General features: G+C 48.4%; 1 protein-coding gene across 2 annotated transcripts in view; it reads left to right on the top strand.

Moving 5' to 3' along the window:
- ANO1 (anoctamin 1) overlaps positions 1–23,558 on the top strand; it is a 780,986-nt gene that overhangs the window by 307,271 nt on the left and 450,157 nt on the right. For both annotated transcript variants that reach the window (XM_078684271.1, XM_078684272.1), the window contains exon 2: positions 4,997–5,181. In XM_078684271.1, coding sequence (XP_078540397.1) covers positions 4,997–5,181 — 185 coding nt within the window. The remainder of the gene's footprint in view (positions 1–4,996; positions 5,182–23,558) is intronic.

Below are 23,558 nucleotides of genomic sequence, written 5' to 3' on the forward strand. Positions count from 1 at the left end.
ATAGCGATTTTTAAGGAATCGCTATTTAGAAATCGCAAAATGGTATGTATGTAGGAAATCGCTTCTTTTTAGCGATTCCTAAAAATTCCTTAATTGCGATTAGCAAATTGCTAATCGCAATTAATGAATAATTTCCCATTCATTTCTATGGGCCAGGAGGCCCATAGGAATGAAGGGGAAATGTATGAATCGCAATTTGCTAATCGCAAATTGTGAATATTTTCAAGGGTGCAGGGGTGTCTCAAGAACACCCTGCTGCACCCCTGAAAATGACATGTGTGCGCATATGGAGCACATACATGCCCTAAGTGCATGTATGAGCGTCACATGGCATCTTTTGAGGTTAAAAAAAATGCTTTTTTAAAAGAATTCGCAACTTACCACCAACTAGAAGTCGGTGGTAATTTGCGATTCCTTAATGGCATTTTGGAATGTTTTTTTCCTTGATACATTGCATTTAAGGAATTGCAAAATGTGCAATTCTTTAAATGCAATCGCAAAATAAGGAATGGCAAATTTAGCGTTTCCTTATTTTGCACCAAAAATGTTTAATACATACCATTTAGCGAAAATGGGTTCGCAAATGCCAGAATTCTGCGAATTTCGGCGTTTGCGAATCCATTTGCTTTCATATATATTTCCCTAAGTAACATTTATTAACAAGCATTTGAAATTCAATAGGTCTCGCATTTTTGATAGTTTGAGCTATTGGCATTGTAAATGACAATGCCTTTTATTTATGTTTTGGGTTTTAAAACAGAAATAAAAGGCATTGTCATTTACAATGTCAATAGCTCAAATTCTTGCAAATGCTAGATGTGTTGCATTGCAAATGCTGTTTTCTAAAAGCACACCATGCTGCACTTTCACTTTAATGGCAGCCACGCCCCTTTTTTTAGACGCGGCCAATCTAAAGAAAGGTGTGCGGTCGACCTTAGCATGAAAGCATAGAACACAAACATGTAGATGAAGAATTCGTCATGAGACACAGAACACTCATGAGGGAACAGAATACACACTGGATGTTACAGTCCACAGCCAGGTTGACACTGAATCAGTAAGGAGTCACAGCACACACGAGGAAACAGAACACACACAGGAAGACACAGAATCCATAAGCAATAAGAGAACACAGGAAAAAGAACATGGATTGGATGACACAACCTTCACAGAGAGTGATGCAGAATCAGTAAGCAGTCACAGAACACGTGAGGAAAAAGAACACAGTTCAATTTCATCTTTATTCGGGCACAAAGTTATCCATAAAAGTCTGTTAAAACAACGTAAAACCACATACAATGTGAAACAAAACTTATAAACAATTTAAGAACATTCAATTCATAAAAATATATTTTTAACATCCAGGATTTGACAGCCATAACGTCACATATTACACAAAAATTACTAGTACAGACCGCCTTGTGCGCCCTTACATAATTTATTTCTGTTTTGTCTTGTCTTCTGTGGGTCACAGGTTGTGCCCACTTGTGTATAAATGTTGATTATTTGTATCACTATATGGCATTCTAGCTAAATAAAGTGCTGTCCGGCTGGACAAAGGACACACATAATATTTAGTGTGTGTCTATCATTCATGCGATCCTAAATGACTAGGGTCCCCTGTTTTGTGTAATAAGCAACCGCCCAAGGACCCTAGCGATATTCCTTTTGGGTTTTCCCTTGTTGTGTAGAAAAGCCATAACGTCACAGCCATGCATGCAGCAGAACTGTTTACGTATCAATCTAGATTTAGACAGTGTACATCGAAAGGTGAGCACGGGCAGTGGTATTCAAGAAAGCACCTATGTGAAAATAGCCTCAGCTATTTGAGTTGAAAGGAACATACAAGATACTACCATATAGTCGGTGATGTTATGCTGTCAGATTCACCGACCGCCACCTCTTTACTCCGCTCTGTACTTATAACAGGGGGAGCCCCGGTCTTAAAACTCAAAAAGCTGTTATTTTGGCAAACATAGCACCACGTTAATATGAGTTTTATTTGTAAGCACGAAAAGTGACTCCTTTGTCCCAATTGCCCACCCCAACAGTGCGCAAATGTTTGTCACGTACCGAGGTAAATACTGTTTTTATATTAATATAAACGCAAGTCAACGGTTACTCTAAGCTCAGAGTGCTCCCTGGTGCGAACTTCCAGTAGACCAGTCGCAGATGGTTTCCACTGTGTCCAGTTGTGGTATGTGGATCTTTTGACAGTGCCTTATGTATGTTTAGTAATGAGTGGGAGCAGAACTATTAAAATAACACAGATAAAATTTGAAACCAAAGGACACCATTGGGCACCAATTACTGGATCCAATATTTAACAGGAATTTACTCCACAGCAGGTCCGCAGCATATCAAGGACTACATGCTGATAACTAGACAGAGTACAAACCCATTTCTAACTAGTCAGAAGAAACAGCCACTGAGGAGCGCGAACTATGGGGAGATGAAGCAAGATGCCAAAAATCACACAATGTTGTCAAGGGAGCAACGGGATTTGAACCCAGGACTATTACTGCAGTAACGCTCAGCCTGACCAAGCGTACCATGGGGAGATAAATAGAGCGGCCCAAGATCACATGGTGTCAAGTGAACAAAGCAGGATTTGAACTCAGGATTATTGATTATCAGTAGACGTTCTAGCCATTGTACCAGCCGCGATGTTAAACTATATAACTATATAAAGCACAGCACCATGTGGTTCTAAATTGTAACTTGCGTGGGAATGTTGCAGCCAAGACATACTGTTGACTAAAAGCAGTTGGTAGCTGTAGGAGAACCAAAAACCGAAAAAAACTTGCCACGCACATTGGTGCATAAACAAATGAAAGCGGGTGGCTGCTAGCGTTAACAAAGTATAGATGCGCCTTAGCACACATTAGCTTTAAATTAACTAAACAAGTAGTCCCCAAATAACAAATAACACTTACTACAGTAAGGGTACTGTAATTGACTGGTGCTCCTAGTGAAAACCCTGAAATGATGTATCAGAGCCCTAACGAAAGAAGTAAGGAAACAAAAATCAACGCACTAATTAACCAATTGCAAGAAGCATGCCAGTATGCCAGATTACACTCCTATAGCGCGATTACTGCAGGTCTTGCAGACAGTGCATGCGCGCTGTTGCTCGACCTAAAAAATACAGTATTCGCTAAAAATAACCTAGGTCTGTAGGTGCTAAAGATCATAAAATCTGCAGCCTTCATACTGTGGTGAAAACTTAACAGGTAGCCCAATTTCTGAAACAAAAAAAGTATATGTACATAGGTTAATTTGTTATGTATAAATTGTCGAGCTGAGACGATACTTTCTAATAACTCTAGGCTGCTAACAATACTTAGGGCCATATGTATCAACAACCTGATTTGCGATTCTCAAATAGCGATTTTTTAGAAATCGCTATTTGAGAATCGCATATAGGGAGGGATGTATGGACAAAACCGCAATTTTTGTGCGATGTGCGATGTATTCCTTAATTGCAATTAGCAAATTGCGAATCGCAATTAAGGAATACTTACCCATTCATTTCTATGAGCCAGGAGGCCCATAGAAATGAATGGGAAGTTATTCTCAATTTGCGATTCGCAATTTGAGAACCGCAAATTGAGAATAATTTCAAGGGTGCAGGGGTGTCCAAAGGACAGCCTGTTGCACCCCTGAAATTAGCATGGGTGCACATGTGGTGCACAAACATGCCCTAAGGGCATGTATGTGCTACACATTGCACTTTGAAAAATGCAAAAAAGTGCATTTTTCAAGGAATTCGCTAATTACCACCAACTTGAAGTTGGTGGTAATTTGCGATTCCTTAAGGCCAATTTCCATTTTTTTAATGCTTCTTACATTGCATTTAAGGAATCGCAAAATTTGCGTTTCCTTAAATGCAATCGCAAATTAAGGAATCACAAATTTTGCGATTCCTTATTTTGCACGCAGATTTCTTTCGTACATACCATTTAGCATTAATGCGTTCGCAAACTAATTCCGACGTTTGCGAACGCATTAGTGCTTGATACATATGGCCCTAAGTATCTACTGTGTAGAAACTTTGCCCTGTTGGAAACTTTTCTAGCAGACCCAAAAAAATTGTGTGCAACATACTGGACACAAGTCAACAATTATCTTCTGGACACAGAGTTACTCTTTAAAACCTCTACACACCTATGATGCATTAAGAGCACATGCAATTTGTACACACTTGAACGTATTAGCTGGACGCAGGATGTACAGAATTAGGTAGAAAGTAAGATGGTACCCAGCGCTATGTAAACTATAAAACATACTAACACACTCATTGGTTGATGTCATCAGTGATGTCACCAATGATGTCATGTGAGGTTTTATCAGTGATGCCATAAGTGATGTCTTAGAACATGTCATGAGTGATGTGATATGTGAGGTCATAAGCAGTGCATGGCTGGGATGCAAGTAACTAAAACTTGCGAACTTTTGTGCTTTTTTAGTTCAAAATGTTTATGTTGTTACTGACATACTCACCTATTACATCAACTTCACCTTTGTGTTTTTTTAATGAAAATATATAAGTATGTTTCTATGGGCGTTGTGATATCTTATTTTTAGATATATAAATGTATCAGTGTATACATACATGTGTATGTGTTCTAGGGCATGTGTGGGTATGCTTACGTAGTTCATGAGGGTTCTAGTGTAAACTACAAGCTGCCAAGAGTGAAAATGGTGGAATAAAAATAGCCAGTGCGTAACACAAGAGCAACAAACAGGCCGAAAGTGTGATTGTGCGTGGCTGGTTACTGTGTGAACGTCCGAGTCCCTGGCACGGGTCTTTAGTAAACAGACGTGTACAGTTAACAAGCGCTCGCTCGCTCCTTGAAGGAGCCGGCGGGACAGGCGCACGGAGGCAGCAGGGAGTGGAGAGGCTGGCAGGGAGTCAGCAGGAAGCAGGCAGGCGGAGAGGCGGAGAGGCGGCTCCCGGCTCCTGACACACGTGTCTTCTTCTCCCTCACCTTAGAGTGCCAGAGCCCGGCTCCAGGAGGAGGGCAGCATCCAGAGCTGAGCCCCGCCGCCGCCAACAGGGACACCATGCGGGCGAGCGACAGGTACAGCGCCATCCCGGCGGACGACAAGGGCATCCACATCATCAACATCAGGGCCATAGAAGACATCGGCTATGTGCAACAGACCGGCGAGAGCGTGGTGAGAGGGGCGCTGCGAGGGGGGGAGAGGCGCTGCTGGGGGTGAGAGGGGCGCTGCGAGGGGCGAGAGGGCGCTGCGAGGCTGAGAGAGGCGCTGCGAGGCTGAGAGGGGCGCTACGAGGGTGAGAGAGGCGCTGAGAGGGGCGCTGCTGGGGTTCAGTGGGGCGCTACGAGGGGAGAGAGGCGCTGCGAGGGGGAGAGAGGCGCTGCTGGGAGTGAGAGGGGCGCTGCGAGGGGCGAGAGGGGCGCTGCGAGGGGGGGAGAGGCGCTGCTGGGGGTGAGAGGGGCGCTGCGAGGGGCGAGAGGGCGCTGCGAGGCTGAGAGAGGCGCTGCGAGGCTGAGAGGGGCGCTGCTGGGGGTGAGAGGGGCGCTACGAGGGGAGAGAGGCACTGCGAGGGGGAGAGAGGCGCTGCTGGGAGTGAGAGGGCTGCTGGGGGTGAGAGGGCGCTGCGAGGGGGAGAGAGGCGCTGCGAGGCTGAGAGGGGCGCTGCGAGGGTGAAGGAGGCGCTGCTGGGAGTGAGAGGGCTGCTGGGGGTGAGAGGGCGCTGCGAGGGGGAGAGAGGCGCTGCGAGGCTGAGAGGGGCGCTGCGAGGGTGAAGGAGGCGCTGCGAGGCTGAGAGGGGCGCTGCGAGGGTGAAGGAGGCGCTGCGAGGCTGAGAGGGGCGCTGCGAGGCTGAGAGGGCGCTTCGAGGGGGAGAGAGGCGCTGCGAGGCTGAGAGGGGCGCTGCGAGGGTGAAGGAGGCGCTGCGAGGCTGAGAGGGGCGCTGCGAGGCTGAGAGGGCGCTTCGAGGGGGAGAGAGGCGCTGCGAGGCTGAGAGGGGCGCTGCGAGGGTGAAGGAGGCGCTGCTGGGGGTGAGAGGGGCGCTGCGAGGGGCGAGAGGGCGCTGCGAGGCTGAGAGAGGCGCTGCGAGGCTGAGAGGGGCGCTGCTGGGGGTGAGAGGGGCGCTACGAGGGGAGAGAGGCACTGCGAGGGGGAGAGAGGCGCTGCTGGGAGTGAGAGGGCTGCTGGGGATGAGAGGGCGCTGCGAGGGGGAGAGAGGCGCTGCGAGGCTGAGAGGGGCGCTGCGAGGGTGAAGGAGGCGCTGCTGGGAGTGAGAGGGCTGCTGGGGGTGAGAGGGCGCTGCGAGGGGGAGAGAGGCGCTGCGAGGCTGAGAGGGGCGCTGCGAGGGTGAAGGAGGCGCTGCGAGGCTGAGAGGGGCGCTGCGAGGGTGAAGGAGGCGCTGCGAGGCTGAGAGGGGCGCTGCGAGGCTGAGAGGGCGCTTCGAGGGGGAGAGAGGCGCTGCGAGGCTGAGAGGGGCGCTGCGAGGGTGAAGGAGGCGCTGCGAGGCTGAGAGGGGCGCTGCGAGGCTGAGAGGGCGCTTCGAGGGGGAGAGAGGCGCTGCGAGGCTGAGAGGGGCGCTGCGAGGGTGAAGGAGGCGCTGCTGGGGGTGAGAGGGGCGCTGCGAGGGGCGAGAGGGCGCTGCGAGGCTGAGAGAGGCGCTGCGAGGCTGAGAGGGGCGCTGCTGGGGGTGAGAGGGGCGCTACGAGGGGAGAGAGGCACTGCGAGGGGGAGAGAGGCGCTGCTGGGAGTGAGAGGGCTGCTGGGGATGAGAGGGCGCTGCGAGGGGGAGAGAGGCGCTGCGAGGCTGAGAGGGGCGCTGCGAGGGTGAAGGAGGTGCTGCGAGGCTGAGAGGGGCGCTGCGAGGGTGAAGGAGGCGCTTCGAGGGGGAGAGAGGCGCTGCGAGGCTGAGAGGGCGCTTCGAGGGGGAGAGAGGCGCTGCGAGGCTGAGAGGGGCGCTGCGAGGGTGAAGGAGGCGCTGCGAGGCTGAGAGGGGCGCTGCGAGGCTGAGAGGGCGCTTCGAGGGGGAGAGAGGCGCTGCGAGGCTGAGAGGGGCGCTGCGAGGGTGAAGGAGGCGCTGCTGGGGGTGAGAGGGCTGCTGGGGATGAGAGGGCGCTGCGAGGGGGAGAGAGGCGCTGCGAGGCTGAGAGGGGCGCTGCGAGGGTGAAGGAGGCGCTGCTGGGGGTGAGAGGGCGCTGCGAGGGGGAGAGAGGCGCTGCGAGGCTGAGAGGGGCGCTGCGAGGGTGAAGGAGGCGCTGCTGGGGGTGAGAGATGTGCTGCGAGGCTGAGAGGGGCGCTGCGAGGCTGAGAGGGCGCTTCGAGGGGGAGAGAGGCGCTGCGAGGCTGAGAGGGGCGCTGCTGGGGGGGAGAGAGGCGCTGCGAGGCTGAGAGGGGCGCTGCTGGGGGGGAGAGAGGCGCTGCGAGGCTGAGAGGGGCGCTGCTGGGGGGGAGAGAGGCGCTGCGAGGCTGAGAGGGGCGCTGCTGGGGGGGAGAGAGGCGCTGCGAGGGTGAGAGAGGCGCTGAGAGGGAGAGAGGCGCTGCGAGGGGTAATAATACGGGTGCTGCTGGGGAGCAACGAGGCGATGATGAGGGTGAGAGGGCACAGCGAAGGGTGAGACATAACTCTACCTGGTGTGAACGGTGCACTTTGCAGGCGCGAGGGGGCCTGAAAGGGTAACAGATGCGCTGCATAGGCAGGGATAGGGCACTGAAGTAACCGAGCAGCACTTCGGGGGTGAAAAGGGTACTAAAGGGTTCAGAGAGGGCCCTGCAGGGGGCATAGGATGCCCTGCACAGGGGCATGGCTGGTGTGAGAATGGCACTGAGGGTTTCACGAGGAGCCCTGCACAAGTGGGTCTCTTTGCAAACGTAATAGGGGGAAATGCATACGGTGAGAATGGGGGCCCTGGCAGAGCGAGGGGTGCCATGGCAGCGGTGGGCAACAAAAGGATGGAGAGGTGGAAAAGAGCGCTCCTGAAGGGGTGCGGCCGGAAGACCCGCGCGCGGCTGGTGTAGGTGTAACTCGGGGAGTGATCGCAGGTGCAAGCGTCGCCACAGTGAGGTCTGGAAAGGAGTGAGTGAGTGTGTGTGGGTGGTGCACTGGAAACGCACTGGCAGGACATATAGCGCTGCAACACCCCCTCATGGAAAGTGCGTGCAAGGCTCGTGTCTTCAGAGATTTGTTTGCACAGGGGGCCGTTGTGCAGACGTTAGATCAGAGGGAGTGTGTCAGTGAGATTGTGCATAGAGAGGCTTCTTGCAGAAGTTGTTGCAACAAAGTGTGTGCGGGGAGAGTGCGCGCATGGGGTCACCAGCTAGGAAGTCACTGCAGGGAGAGCGTGTGCAGGGTGGGTGCCTGCATCGGGGTTGGCCCCTTTACCCAGAGTTACCAGCTGTTAGGAAGTCACCATAGCCGGATCGAAAGTCACTGCAAGAAAAGTGTGTGCAGGGCGAGTGCGTGCATCGGGGCCCCTGCAAGGAAGTCACAGCAAGAAAAGTGTGTGCAGGGGGAGTGCGTGCATGGGGGTAACTGGCTAGGAAGTCACTGCAAGAAAAGTGTTTGCATGGGGGTCACCAGCTAGGAAGCCACTGCAGGGAGAGTGTGTGCAGGGTGAGTGTATGCATGGAGTCATCGGCTGGGAAGTCACTGCAGAGAGAGTGTGTGCATGGGGAGGCACAGTGCAGGTAGCCACGGCAGGGGTGTGCAGTGGGGCCGCAGTGTGGGAGTTACTGTCTGGAAGGACAGGGCACGCATTAACAGTGTGCAGGGAGCGCGCAGGATGAAGTTGTGTTTGGAGAGTGCGTGAAGAGGGTGGCAGCGCGCGGGGAAGTGACTCAGTGCGTGCAGACAGTGCATTTCAGCCCATAAGGAGAGGCAATAGACTAGAGCCGGGCTCCGGGGGAGGGATGCCATTGCTGGGCTGCCGGGCTGTAGTTTGTGAAATACAGGGAAGCTAGAAGACGGGGTGTTTGCAAGAGGTGCCGCAGTGACATGTGTCCGAGCAGCGAGAGGGTATTCTAGGAGGGGGTCTGTGAAAGCACCTACATGGAACAGTACAGCAGCAGCTGTAGGAGGTGATCTGCCCCCTGAGACACCAGTAACTCAAATGTTTTAGTAGTGTCAGAATACTATTGCCCATAGGATGCAATGGAGATGTTTTAAAAAGTATTTTTGGTTGTGAGGCCTAGACTGTCATCTACTCGAAAGGGTAGGTTGTGCGCACGCGCAGTGGGTGCTACTGGCCACCTATGGCATCACAGGAGCTCAGCAGATGTTTAGCTGTGGAGGAGGTAGATGGGCCTGCTACGCTACGTCGACATAACACCATATGGCAGATTTACAAGCCCCCTTATGCCACTTTTGCGTCACTTTTAACATGGGAAAAGTGACGCAAAAGTGGCGTAAGGGGCTTGTAAATTTGGCCCCATGTATTTTTACGTGTGGTATACAAGGGCCCGGGTCGGATTCGCGTGCCGTGAGTCAGCAGGGGGCAGTGACTGCCGCAGCTGTTTACTCCTGCCGCGCGCGAGGATTCTAAAGTATGGGTAATTCATACTTACAGGGGTGTAATCACCCTGAAACCCACAGCAGGCGGCGCACCACGAATACCACTTTAATTTGGCAAGTTCCAAAGACTGCTCTGTAAACAAGAAAATAGAATTGTGCCTGCGTACGTGTGTGGGAGGCGGGGAGAGAGGAGGGGGGGGGGAGGGGAGAGATTGCCCTAGACTAGAGTAACACGTTAATTTGATATTACATTTTCTCTCGCAGATTTTCTGTAATTCTCACCAATGCTGCGATGGGGACTATAATCTGCGAAAATCTCAGCATGTGGGTTTTTATATTAAAATTAACAAAATTCTGCACCTTTCAAATTTGTTCGGATATGAAAAGATTATTAACATGCACCAGTTTTCAGAATGGGAAGGAATGCATTCTTAATTGGAACTCGCGAGAAATTAGCACACGGAATTTCAGCGCCAGTTGTCCCTTGTGAGGAAATATTGTTTGTTTGTGGCGGAACGTTGTGTTCAAGTTCTAAATCTGGGAAAAGCCTGATCTACGGAAAGGCCAAATTCGTGATGTCCAAATAACTTGAATTTGGTAGTAAACAGCTGGCACACTCCTAGATACAACCAGTAACTCTCTACGCCCTGTCCCACAATACTCGTGAACCCTAAATTTGCACCGGGTGGGAGGGGATAGTTGACTCGTAAAATCGAGATAGGGCAATGATTTTGACTTTAGTGTGTAATTATAGCACCGGGAAATTATCTACTACATAAACATGCGTGCAGTGGGTGGTAACAGGAGTTGTGAAACGATATTACATCCAGTGATTAATTTGTTAAAACGTCAAAATTCCAGTGCTCTCGGCAGTTCGGGCTGGACTGTTCCCATGAGGCACAGGGTCAGACTGATTTTCATATAGCCATGTCTGAACTGGGGTGGCAGAGTTGGCTAAAGAACGGTGATGGATTAAACCCAGATCTGTTGACTGGGTGTGAGTGTTTGATTAGTTCAGATGCTCAGTCCATCACCACCCCCTTTTGTACCACTTTGTTCGCCATAAGTAGGCAGGGTATGCTCAGACGTAAGTCCCTTGCTCACTTTGCCACTGCATTCAAGCAAGCCGGGCTGAAGACGGTTGAAATGCCAGAAACCGGTCCTCGGAAGCTTGTCTCCGGTCCAGGGAAGGCATGGCTTGGCAGTTCGGGCTGGACTGTTGCCATGAGGCGCAGGGTCAGACTGATTTTCATATAGCCATGTCTGAACTGGGGTGGCAGAGTTGGCTAAAGAACGGTGATGGATTAAACCCAGATCTGTTGACTGGGTGTGAGTGTTTGATTAGTTCAGATGCTCAGTCCATCACCACCCCCTTTTGTACCACTTTGTTCGCCATAAGTAGGCAGGGTATGCTCAGACGTAAGTCCCTTGCTCACTTTGCCACTGCATTCAAGCAAGCCGGGCTGAAGACGGTTGAAATACCAGAAACCGGTCCTCGGAAGCTTGTTTCCGGTCCAGGGAAGGCATGGCTTGGCAGTTCGGGCTGGACTGTTCCCATGAGGCACAGAGTCAGACTGATTTGCATATGGCCATGTCTGAACTGGGCTGGCAGAGTGGGCTAAAGAACGGTGATGGATTAAATCCAGATCTGTTGACTGGGTGTGAGTGTGTTATTGGTTCAGATGCTCTGTCCACCACCACCCCCTTTTGTACCACCTCGTCAGGAAGTCACGGCAGCTTGCACCATACAATGCCCCTGCAATGCTGCCAATGATGGTAATAAAACAGCTACGAACCATCACACTCCTACAAATTTGACTATTCGTGCACTTTCAGGCCCCCAAAGCTATAATAATGGCTCAGACAGCAGGTAATAGTAATTTTTAATATATTTTGAATTAATAATGGACTGTTGTTGTGGTCATCTCTAAATTTGTCCAGACAGTGCCACCTTGTGACAGACTGTCACTAGTACTGGTGTTGATAATTAAGTGCAGGTGTCGAACATCGGAAACCACTTGCACAAATTAAGCTATGATTGCAATCCCCCAGTGTGGCAGTTCTATGTCCTGTAAGACTGCGTGAGACTTATACATGCATCCGATGATGACATGATTTTAAAGAGCACTCTATTACACCATAGGATGTCCTGACTCGAATACAGAAAAAATACCTGGTTGATAATCAAAAGCACTGAGTGACTAAAGAAAGAAACACGCTTACAAACAGCAAATGCGGGCCTAGACAGGCCTATCCCAAAGGCAATGTGTAAAGTATTTGTATTCAAAACAACACAGTAATACAGTGATAACACCACAAATGGACACCACACCAGTTTAGGAAAATAAAGTCTCTTTATCTTAACTCAACAGTATCAAAATGACAATGACAAGAAATTACTTTAGAAATTTTTGCAAAAATGAAGGCTGTAGAAAACAAATAGCTCCACCTGTGGCTATTGCGACATGGTGACAGCAATAAATCCAAAATACAGCGCCAACCATGTGGAGTGTGGCAACGGGCACAAAGTCACATGGACCCCCAAACAATCAGAACCTTGGAAACGAAGTCTATGTTGATGCACGGCGTCGTGAAGGTGAGGCATCATTGCTGAGGTCGGAAGGGCCGCCACAGGGGAGGCGACATGTCGTGTCCGGGACAGGGGAAGACAGTTGCGTCGGCGGTGAGGCCTTGGTTCTGGTGACGATGCAACATCAGCGAGTCTGTGAAGTCACTCATGGCAGTTATTGGTGCAGTGATAACAGGATGCAGGCGCTGGCGAAGACGGAATTGGTGCGAGCGCTGGCGTCGGCACGGCCGATATCTGCAGGCGTTGGCGGCAATCGAGGTGCGTCTGAGCTGCTGTGCAGGCTAGGCAGTGCATTGTCTACTACACGAGTGGTGCCCTGGGACTTGGTGCAGGTAGCAGTAAAAAAGCCCTGCCGCTGACGGCTTCGGAAACAGGTTTTATTATGGCTTTCAAGTTTCTTCCAGCTCCTAACAGCAGTCACAGCCTCCAGAGGCCCTAGACAGTCACAGGCACCTCCTGGCAAACAGAACTCCCAGCATGGAAGTTCTGGGGAGTTGGGGGTGAAGTCTTTGTGTCCCTGTGACTTCAAAACAGGAGGCAAGCCCTACTCAAGCCCTTGGAGATCATTTTCAAGCAGGGGACACAGCACACAGCACAGTCCTTCTCCTGTCCTTGGCAGAAACAGCTACTGCGGGCCAACCCCAGACATACAGCAAAGAGGTAGTACTCCTCAGTTTCTCCCGCTTTTCTCCTTGGCAGTGGTACTGGAGTTTTAGATTGAATAATTATACCCCAATATGTCTTTGTTCTCTTTGTGCAAGCGTTCCTGAACCCAGCCAAACCAGTTCTGTTCTCACTGGTGCAGTATGACCACAGGAGGTGGAGACAGCATTGTGCACTGCATCCTGCCCAGGGGGTACCTTGGGCTTACCATTGGGGTGCCTTACTTGTACAAAAAGGGCAGGTTTAGGTCTGGCAAGTGGGTGTACTTGCCAAGTCAACATGGCAGTAATCAAAGTGCGCAGAGACACTGCAGTGGCAGGCCTGAGATGCCTTTTCATAGCTACTCATGTGGTGGGCACCATCACTTCCACAGGACCTCTAGTAGCAATTGATTTACAGGCCCTGGTACACTTAGTGCACTTTTCTTGTGGCTTACCAGTAAATTAAATATGCCAATCATTGATAACCAATCATGATAACAATTTACACAGATTGCATATGCACGCTGGCCCTGAATAGCAGTGGTAAAGTGCCCAGAGTCCTATAGCCAACAAACACAGGTCAGGAAAAAATAGGAGGAAGAAGCAAAACGTTTGGGGATAACCCTTAAAAAGTTGAGTTGGGATTTATAAAGCGCATAGCTACCCTAGGGCATCCCAGCGCTGATGACCATAGATCCATAGAGGAAGAGGGAAGGGAAGAATGAGGGTTCAAGGGAAGAGCCAGGTTTTCAATTGCTTCCGGAAGCTGAGGAGGTTATGTTCTCTCCTCAGAGCAGGTGGGAGGGAGTTCCACAGTTTTGGGGCGTTATAGGAGAACAGGCGGCCGCCGGTTCTGGCCTTCCTTATCCTTGGAACGCTGGCGAGAGCGAGAGAGTCGGATCTTAATTGTTTGTTGGACTGATGCGGTTTCATCATAGGTCTCAGGATAGGGGGGCCTTCGTGGTGCATTATTCTGTGGGAGATGCACAGGGTCTTGAAAGTGACCCGTTCTTTCACTGGAAGCCAGTGGAGGCTTCTGAGAGCGGGTTTAGCCGAGCATCTCGCTTTAGTTCCAGTTAGGATTCTGGCAGCCGCGTTCTGGGCGCACTGCAGTCTATGAACCACTGAAGCTGGGGCCCCCAGATACAGGACGTTGGCATAGTCTAGTCTGGAGTTCACCAGCCCTTGCATCAGTAGTTTTCTTGAATGGGAGGAGATCAGGTGGAGAATCTTTCGGGACATCTTGATGAGGCCGAAACAGGTGCCTGCGGTTTTTCTGGCCTGAGTTTTAAAGCTAAGATCCTGGTCCAGCCAGATACCAAGACTTTTAACTTCGGTCTTGGGGGTTGGAGGCGTTCCCATGCAAGGTGGCCAAGAGAGGGTTGTAGGGATCTTGTGTGGGTTTCCTAGGAGAAGTACCTCCGTTTTATCTCCGTTTAGTTTTAAACGGGATTCACACATCCACTGATACACTCTGTCTAGGCAGCAAGCCAAGTTATGTTTGCTATTGCTCGATTGGTTGAGAGAGACCACCAGCTGGGTGTCGTCGGAATACATTATTGTTTTGATGCCAAAGGGCGCAACAATGTCCTCTAGAGGGGACATGTAAATATTAAAAAGCGTGGGGCTCAGGGAGGAACCCTGGGGAACCCCACACTGGAGTGGCTGGGCCTTGGACGTGGCGGAACCATCCGACACTTGGAAGGATCCTTCTTCCAGGAAGGATTTGATCCAAGCTAGGGCGGAGTCAGCGACTCCTATCAGACTTAGCCGGTGGACAAGGATTGCATGATCCACCGTGTCGAAGGCGGCACTCAGGTCGAGGAGGATCACTGCCACTGATCCTCCTGCGTCCATTATGCTTCTAGCTTCTTCGACCACGGCTAACAATGCGGTGTCTGTGCCTTGTCCAGGTCTGAACCCTGTCTGGGATTGGCGAAGCAGATGGTTGGCTTCCAGGAATTTAGAGAGTTGCTGGTTGGCCATACGTTCGGCGACTTTGCTGATGGCAGGAAGAAGCGATATGGGCCTGTAGTTGGTTGGATCCTTGGGATCTAGGTGAGGTTTTTTTAGGAGAGCCCTGACCGTAGCTTTCTTCCGAGCCTAATTTAAAGGAGGCATTGATAAGATTAGTGAGAGAGGGAGCTACCGTAGAGGCGACCAATTTGAGCTTGCTGATGGGAGCTGGATCTAACGGGGAGCCACTTTTTACAGTTTGTAAGATAGACAGAAACATCTCTGTGGTGATCTGGGGGAAAGTTCGTAGGCAGGGAGCCTCTGGGAGAGGGGGAGGATAAATGGGAGCTTGTGTGAAGGTGGGGGCCGGGAGCGAGGTCAGAATTTTGTCGATTTTTGAGGAGAAGAATTCGGCCATCTGGTTGCATCTGGCGCCCTCCGGGTCCGGAGTGGGTAGGGGGTCTTGGATTTTGGTGAGGAGACGTACAATACGGTAAGTCTCTTTTGCCGAATTGGCCGCTTCGGCTATCTTTTTCTCGAAAAAGATGGGCTGTGTTGTTTTTATAGAGGTTTTTTAGAGCTTGATGGAGGCTCTATACTCTATTTTACTTTCCAAAGTCCATTTTTTTCTCCATAGGCGCTCTAGTCTTTTGCACTTTTTTTAAAATCTCGTAGTTCCTGGGTGAACCAAGGAAATTTAGCAGATTTCCTGATAGATGGGAGAGATTTGAGTGGCAGGATTGTGTCTAGAGAATGGTTGATCCATTCTTGCAGTTGCACATCCGCTCTGGAGGGGTCTGGGTCCAGTACTGGCGTGGTAGAAGAAAGTACTTGTGCCCAGGAGTTTATGTCCAAATTTTTCCATGGGTGGGAGGGAGGTTGGGGGAGGGGTGTGTCCGGAGCATTAACTAAGAGCTTAAGTTTAAAAGGAACTAAAAAATGGTCTGACCAGGGGAGAGGGATGGGGGATTGTACTGACAAAAAGTGCCAAGTCCATAATCAATGTAATCACAATCATAATCATTGGGCAATAGTGAAAGACAACTCCTGGTGCTCTACAAATACTTCCTAGTGCCAGGGTGAAACTGCATTTCACAATACTGCGTGTGATGTGCATGTATGTCCAGGGAGTCTGTCCTGAATAGTAGCAATAGATGTTAGCAGCTACACAGTTTTCATAAATCCAACTTTAGGTTTTACAGGCAGTGTAGTCTTTTTAATTGTATCATTATGGTAAGTGTCACATGTGGGTGAACGTTTTTAGCACATTTACAATCTCCCTGGGTTATAATTTCATTACCTCTCAAATACCCCAGGAATGGAGGTAGTATTAGAAATAATTTATGCAGTCCCAAATTTCTAGGGGTGGGGGCAGAAGAACTGTGTGTAAATCTAGCTTTATGTATTTAACATTGTTGATTGAACGTATTCAGTCATATTGGCATGTTTATGCAATCATTTTTTAATATTGTGACTGCACTGGTATTTGTGACAAGAAATACTAGCTGTAAAAGAATGAAGTGGCTTCCACATTGTACATTCCAACAATTGAATGTAAAGTGAAAGGAGGTTGTAGTTTGCTCTTAAAGGAACAGTATCCTGGTCTCGCCCATGGAAATAATATGTCAGTGTGTTGTGTGGTGTTCTGTATAGTGCATTGTGTAGGGATGCACCACCAAAAATGTGCAAATGTGAATGGGGTGGTAAAGAGGCGTCTTTGAAAAAGCAACAATTTGGTATTGTGTGCACATGCATTTGTGGGATATTACGTTTGTGTAAAAGGGGATATAATTGGATATTAATAATTCTGTGTTCAAATGCATCAGTGCCACGGCATTGTACTTCCAAGAAGTGTGTAAGGCATATGTGTGTGTGTGTGTGCGCGCACGCACACATGTTGGGGTGTCGGTAGAATGCCTTCCTGTAAAGGATACGTAGATATGAGCATCAGTAGAGTGTTTTTTGTTTAGTAGGAACTGGTTCTGGGTTTCTGCTGGTGGTATAGCTTGCACTACTATTACTATTATAGTGCAAGCTAGAAATGAAGTCGTTTTGGTCAATAGGGTGCTGGTATGTACTTTTTTGTGTTTTAAGTTTATGGGAGTTGTAGAGCACAACAAACATCCAGAGGGTTCCTAGCACTCTGAAGCCAGTGAGAGACAAAGCACCATATTTACCTGGCTCTGGGGTTATAGCTGGTTGTCCAACTTATTCTTGGGTTTGGTGTGGTTGGCTTGCCCTCTCACTGAAAGGAGGGACTTCGAGATGCTGACTGACTCAGATGAAGTGACTCTAACATTGTGACATGTTTTTCTGAAAGTAGGTAAAATGTTCACAGAGAATCGCAGTGGCATATCCAGGTGGTGTAGATACAATCCTTCGGCTGAGAATAAAGGGCCCTCTATGTCGGCTGCTTGTTGGATCACGCAAACGCCCTAATGCTTTAATCAAAGTAAAGTGGGAATAGTCGGCCTAAAAAAGTCCCAGGCCTGCAGTCAATCCAACAATCAATAGGTCTTGTAAAGCGCAACTTATCACCTCAGGGGTCTCCAGGCGCTGGTGTTCTGTGAGTCTCAGTCGGGAGGTTGTAGTGGTCGAAAAGCCGGATCTTGAGCTTCTTACTGAAGTACTACAGTGAAGGGGAGGTGTGTAGATAGAAGGGAACGTCGTTAAAGGAGTTGGCGATGAGGTAGGAGAAGGAGTGACCTCGCATCAGCTACAGTGGATACGGAGGATATGGGCAATGGCAAGGGTGTGGATGCGGATGGTCAGTCGGTGGAACATCAGGCGGTTGTTTATGTAGGCGGGTCGGAATTTGTGGAAGGCTTTTCTGGCATAAGTGAGGACCTAGGTGAGGCTTCTTTCAGTTTCAGCAGAATTTGAGCAGCTGATATCTGGCTTCCTTGAAGTCTATGATTCAGTGGTTTGGGGAGGCCTAGAAAGATAGAGTAACAGTACGCTGACCATGAAGAGACAAATTCAGAGGCTAGTGAAACTTCATGATAAAGAGAAACAAATGATGGGCCCTGTAATGTTGGTTATGGACCCGTCCAACTGAGAATTTTGTCCAGGGGTGTTTGGCTCGTGGACCCTGTACTGTTAGCAGTGATGGTTTCTCCAATGACGTCACAATGCGAATGAATAAAAGGGCCTGGGAAGTGTTACCTCGTGGTCACGGAGAATCCGAAATCCCTCTATGTGTCTGCATTATTTATAGTTCCCACCTGGCCCGTCACTATTGAGGCCTGGTGTGCGGGCACATCACATGCCCCTCATGACAGTTAGCACACCTTATCTAAAGCCAACGAGTAAGCTATTGTGCCGATTTTGTGGAATGCTTGAAAGGGTAGGGATAAAAGCTCTCGAAAGAATGTATTTGACTCATCTGATGTTTAATTGATAAGAATAGCTTATGATGATACTCCGCTACTTGTAAAACTACACAAAGACTTACACAGCATAACACAACATAGCATTCTATAACTAGTCTAAAACCACAGAATTCAACTTGTGCCTGTGTCTACTGAACAAACATACACGGCCGCCATGATTGTATCATTGTATCCCACAACACTTGCTACAAGATGCATGCTGATGATACTCAGCTACATGTAATACTACACTAAGGCTACCACAACACAACAAAACATTCCATAACTGGTCTTCTTCTCCAAAGCCACCCACCACGTCGTCTGGACCAGCTGCCTTTGAATTGCTTAGCAGAAGAAACTTGCTCTCCAGTAATCTAGATATACGTCAATGAGCATCAGAACTCTCCAGCCCTTTGCCCCCGCCCACTTTTGAATGCCCTACACAAGCTCAGGCTCAGAGGACACTTCCTGTAGTTTCCATGACAGCTAACATGTTACATGTTCACCACTGCCATGGCCTCTGATTGTCTTCATGACCACAGAGCTGCTACTCCTGAAGTGAGGTTGACTAGTACCCAACCCGGTCATGGACCTAACTCAAATTTGCAGTGAGGTGCATGCGCAAAATGCAAAAATCCCCAGACACTATGATAGATTTATGACTTAGGGCCTAATTTATAGTTTGGGCTCAGGTACTCTGCCACAAATGTGACGGATATCCCGCCTACTTTTTTCCAAGTGGATTATATCCTAATGCACTTTTTTTAAGGCGGACGGGATAGCCGACTCCTATGTGACAGATTACGCATCAGTAAAACTCCACATCTGCCCCCTCTTGTTCGCTTGTGAGCTCCAGTGATGCTTTCTTCTGAAAGTATATGAGATGGATTATATGGATAGTGGGTGGTAGAAGAGTTAAAGATTATACTGATATCAGCACCAGAAAAGTAGTGTGATCCCCCAGACTGAATGTGGGGGCAGGGGGAGAGAGAGAGAGTGTGCGTGTGCGTGTGGCCTGTGCATGCACGTGAGGTACTATTCCTTTTAGACACAAATGCGACAGTATACTTTAGCAGCCATATATTGTCGTATCTCCTGGTGATATGTATGTACAATTGTAGGGGTCGGATGCAGAGCAATAAAACACTGGAAAACTCTGATCTCCTTAGAAAAGACTGGACAGTTCTTAAAAAAACCTTGTTAAACCATGAGGTGTGCAAAGATTTTAATGTGAGGCTGAAATCCAGCATAGATCTGGATTATGGGGACCCATAATTCGAGAGTACTGCTTTTTCTAAATGTATGCCTTTGCGAATTATTTACTCACTAACAGGCATTATTTTTAAACCAATATTACCTATGCATTTTTGTGAGTTAACTACGAAACCAAAGTCTTTGCAACTTTGAAATTGAATAGATATTGGCAATCTTATTTGCTGGAAACATCAAAAGGAGTGCTCGAAAGTCTTTCTTTTTATGTCAAATCCCTTTCCAAGAAACGTCATGAGCTGCAGACAGTAAAAGTAGCATTTGTGAGATGTTTTGCCAGTTTACAAAAGAAACCTTTTGCCCACCTCTATGTAATGGACCACATACAGCAAACACCTCTCATAATATAAACCAATGCCATCTACTAAACCTGTCACCAAGCAGGCTAGAGACTTATTGTATACAAAGTAATCTATATTAACTTTTAGAATCTGCACCATAAATTGTGTTTGACACAAACTCATGAAGTTGTAACGAGTGTTTTCATATAGGTTGTACAGATCTTTGTTTTCCATCAGTCCTTGTGTGTTCCACACAAACCTTAGACTCAACTCAGGTTGGGAAGAAGCTCCCTAGACTTTGACGAGGGCGCCGAGGGACACTGAGGAAAACAAGAGAAAAGTGTTTAGTAAAATTCACGAGTATCACATATTAAGAAAGTACTTATAGGAGAATTACTCTCCCTTCACATAGGAACCATAGGCATGTTTAGAACCAAACATGTCCAAGAAGATCACCACAACCGCACAGTCACAACAGGCTGGAGTGAAAAACCTGTACGCAAGGAAAACGAGAGGCAACAGGCCTTTTCCATCTATACCTACCACGTCTGGAACAACATCCTCCTATGACCATCAGAACTGCCAACCCCTCTCCCAGTTGAAAAAAAAATATGGCGGTTCACCTTTTCAAAGAACATAACAATTGAAGCAACAAAACGCTCCCCAAACTGTGCTGACTACAGGAGGTCTCGTTCCTCACCCTTGTGAACGATTTTGGATTTCACAACACTCTGTGGCCCCCGGCCAGGTTCATAGTCCACAAATGTCCACATACATGCACACGCTAACCTCTCAATTTGTTACCACAGCAAAGCATAGGAAAGTACGCCCACCAAACAAACCAAGCAAGTACACTTTCCCAAAAACACAGCTGGCCCAGATGCCCTGCTCTAGAAAACAGCAACAAAATACTAACATTCATAAAAGAGGAAACCATCAATATTAGACAATAGACATTGCAGTCGCCCTCAGCACATACATATAGGGGCACATCTACCGGTCCCTTGCACCAGCGGAGGGTCACTTTTTGCGTTGCTCCAGCAGGGACAAACCCCCATATCATATTTATGAGATCACGCAATGCCACTTTTCGTGGCTTTGAATGGCCTCATAGACATGGAGGAAGGCAAGGCAGCGAAAATCACCGGGTTCTATAATCTGTGCCGGGGAGGCGTTCCATGGGTGTTGCAGTGGGTGTTCCAACTCAACACCCATGGATTTTGACGCTACCACAGTTTACAAGACCATGTACATATGGGGATGTGCCAAAACAGTAAAAATGGATCTACTGCCACAGTGCAGGCGAGGACTGATGAATAATGGAAACCTATCATGTTTGTTTTCGTCTCCACGGTACCTTACTGTCCTGTGCCAGCTGGGACAGACTACGTTGCGCAATACCCAACTAATCGCACCCAGGAAAAGACCGACACTAGAATAGTGTAAATTAGTATAGTGTAAACTTGTGTAAGGGGGGGGACGTTCTAGCTGGTGAAAGGAGCCCGTAGCAGCTTAATCAAGTTCTTCAAATTTCAAAGTCGCCAAAGATATCTAAAGCATAAAAGCTAAATTTGTTACTTACATTTCATGATATTGGAAGTCACACTTACGTATTCATATATATCACACCAATTACCATGTCCTCCACGAATGGAGGAAAGATTCATTGGGGAAGAGCCCAAAGCTGGTCGCCGAAAGACACCTCTGTGAGATATTCCATAAATGTGGGTCTTCTGAGTCACAATTTGGAGAAAGGAGCCTAGAGGAAAGAGGAAACACAGCAATTGAAACTCAAGTTTAACCGCATGCGCGCTAGCGTTTTTCCCGCTGTGCGATGACTTCTGCGGAAAACCGCGTTACATGACGAGCTCAGCTCGTCATGAGCGTACGAGAGGCGTAACTCATGACGAGCTGAGCTCATCATGAGCGTAGAAGGGGTTTATGTGTGCTTTATGACATAAAGCAAAACCCCTCGTCTGCTGATAACAACCTAAAGAAATTCTACCTCAAAATCTGCAGGTGTGGTGGTGGTGCAATGCCAGGCACTCAGAAGTAACCAGGCGGTCACCCACACATAAATGAGCACAGGCAAACCCAAACAGGGCAGACAGCTGCCTGAGCAGCCCGCGTGGAAGATATATGGCCGCCTCTTGACAGCAGAGCTCGGTGTTATGATGTATGCATTCATGGAGAGAGAGGAGTGTGCTTTGTTTGAATAACCTAAAACACTGACATGAGTGAAAAAGAATATAAATGAATTTACAACAGAATAAAAAGAATGACTCATTCTCAGCGTTAAGCTCTAATAAATTCAAGACGTAAAGAAAAACAAAATATGCGAAGGACATGCATACTCCTGCCAAGGTGAATGTCCAAAATATGACTGATCTCTTAATTCTTTATTATTAAACGATGCTTTTCATGCTATTTTAAAGCCAATTAATTTAGCTCTGAAAGCAGCGGACTTGTATGCAGTACAGTCCGAATTTTGAAGAATCCCTGATAACTTTAGTCTAGCTTTTTAAAGTGCCGATTTTTTCATTAAAATTGAACTGTAAAGTACCTTCTCTCAAGACATTCGTGTAATAATTAAGTAACTGACTCAACTGCTAGAGGGGTTTTATTAAACCAGGAGCACAGAAAAGGGAAATTTAAAGAACACAGTGGTGTGAACACAAAATAAACTAGCAGTTAAGTGTGATTGCAAGGGGCGTGCCCATTTAGACTGTAGATCTGGTAATTGCATCACAGTACATGTTTAACACAAAATAATTTACTCGAAGAGGCAGCAAGTTCTTGCCAAGAACTGTTTTTAAATTATTGTAATTCATTTTAGAAAAAAGTTAACTGTAACTTAATCACCTTTTGAATGGAATTAGGCGGTTGTGTATTGTTAAAAGTATTAATTATATAGATCTGTTTCATAGTTGTATATTGTCTTTTGTAGGCATATATATGTCCGTAAAACTTATATAATATAAAACACATAAAAATACTGCAGAATGTGCTGCAAGCACTTTATTAATGTACCCAATATTCAACATACGCTCTGCTGCTGATGCCTCACAATGTAGCCACCTCCTCCTCCATGTCTGGTATGTCTGCTTTTTAGCTTGGTAGTTGGGGTTGGAGGCCCTGAGTTGGTCGATCATGTCTGGTATGTATGCAATTTTGGCTTGGTAGTTGAGGTTGGAGGCCCTGTGGGCGGTCGGCCATGTTTGCTATGTCTGCATTGTTGGCTTGGCAGTTGGGGTTGGAGGCCCTGCGGGCAGTCGGCCATGTCTGTTATGTCTGCATTCTTGGCTTGGTAGTTGGGGTTGGAGGCCTCCACGGACTACATCCTCCTCGGGGACCTGAACTTCCACCTCGAGAACAATGACGACACCAACTCCACCACCCTGATCGACAACCTAGCCAACCCCGGACTCAGACAACTCGTCACAACTCCCACCCACTCCGCTAGTCTCACGCTTGACGCCATCTTCTCCGCAAGCCCCCATGTCTCTTCAGCCATACCACCGAACTCCACTGGACCGACCACCGCTGCATCCACTTCACCTTCAAGAAACCCACCACGCACAACCGCACCCAACAGATGGCTCACCGCTGCTGGAGAAAAGTCACCGAAGACCAGCTAACCACCACCCTCGCCCAGAGCCCACCCGCCGACCATACGTACCCCGACACCGCTGCCCGCAACCTCAGACAGTGGATCAACGACTGCACAAACACCCTCGCCCCGATCAAGAAACCCTCCAACAATCATACCAACAAGAAAGCCAGCTGGTTCACTGAAGACCTCCGAGCCTCCAAGCAAACCTGCCGAAAGGTGGAGAAGATCTGGCTCCATGAACGAACATCGGACAGCCACGCCGCCCACAAGAATGCCACTCGCAGACACCATCACCTCATCAGAACCGCCAAAAGGGCCTCCTTCAAAGA

This window comes from Lissotriton helveticus, chromosome 3_2, assembly GCF_964261635.1.
Source record: "Lissotriton helveticus chromosome 3_2, aLisHel1.1, whole genome shotgun sequence".
Classification (NCBI taxonomy): Eukaryota; Metazoa; Chordata; class Amphibia; order Caudata; family Salamandridae; genus Lissotriton; species Lissotriton helveticus.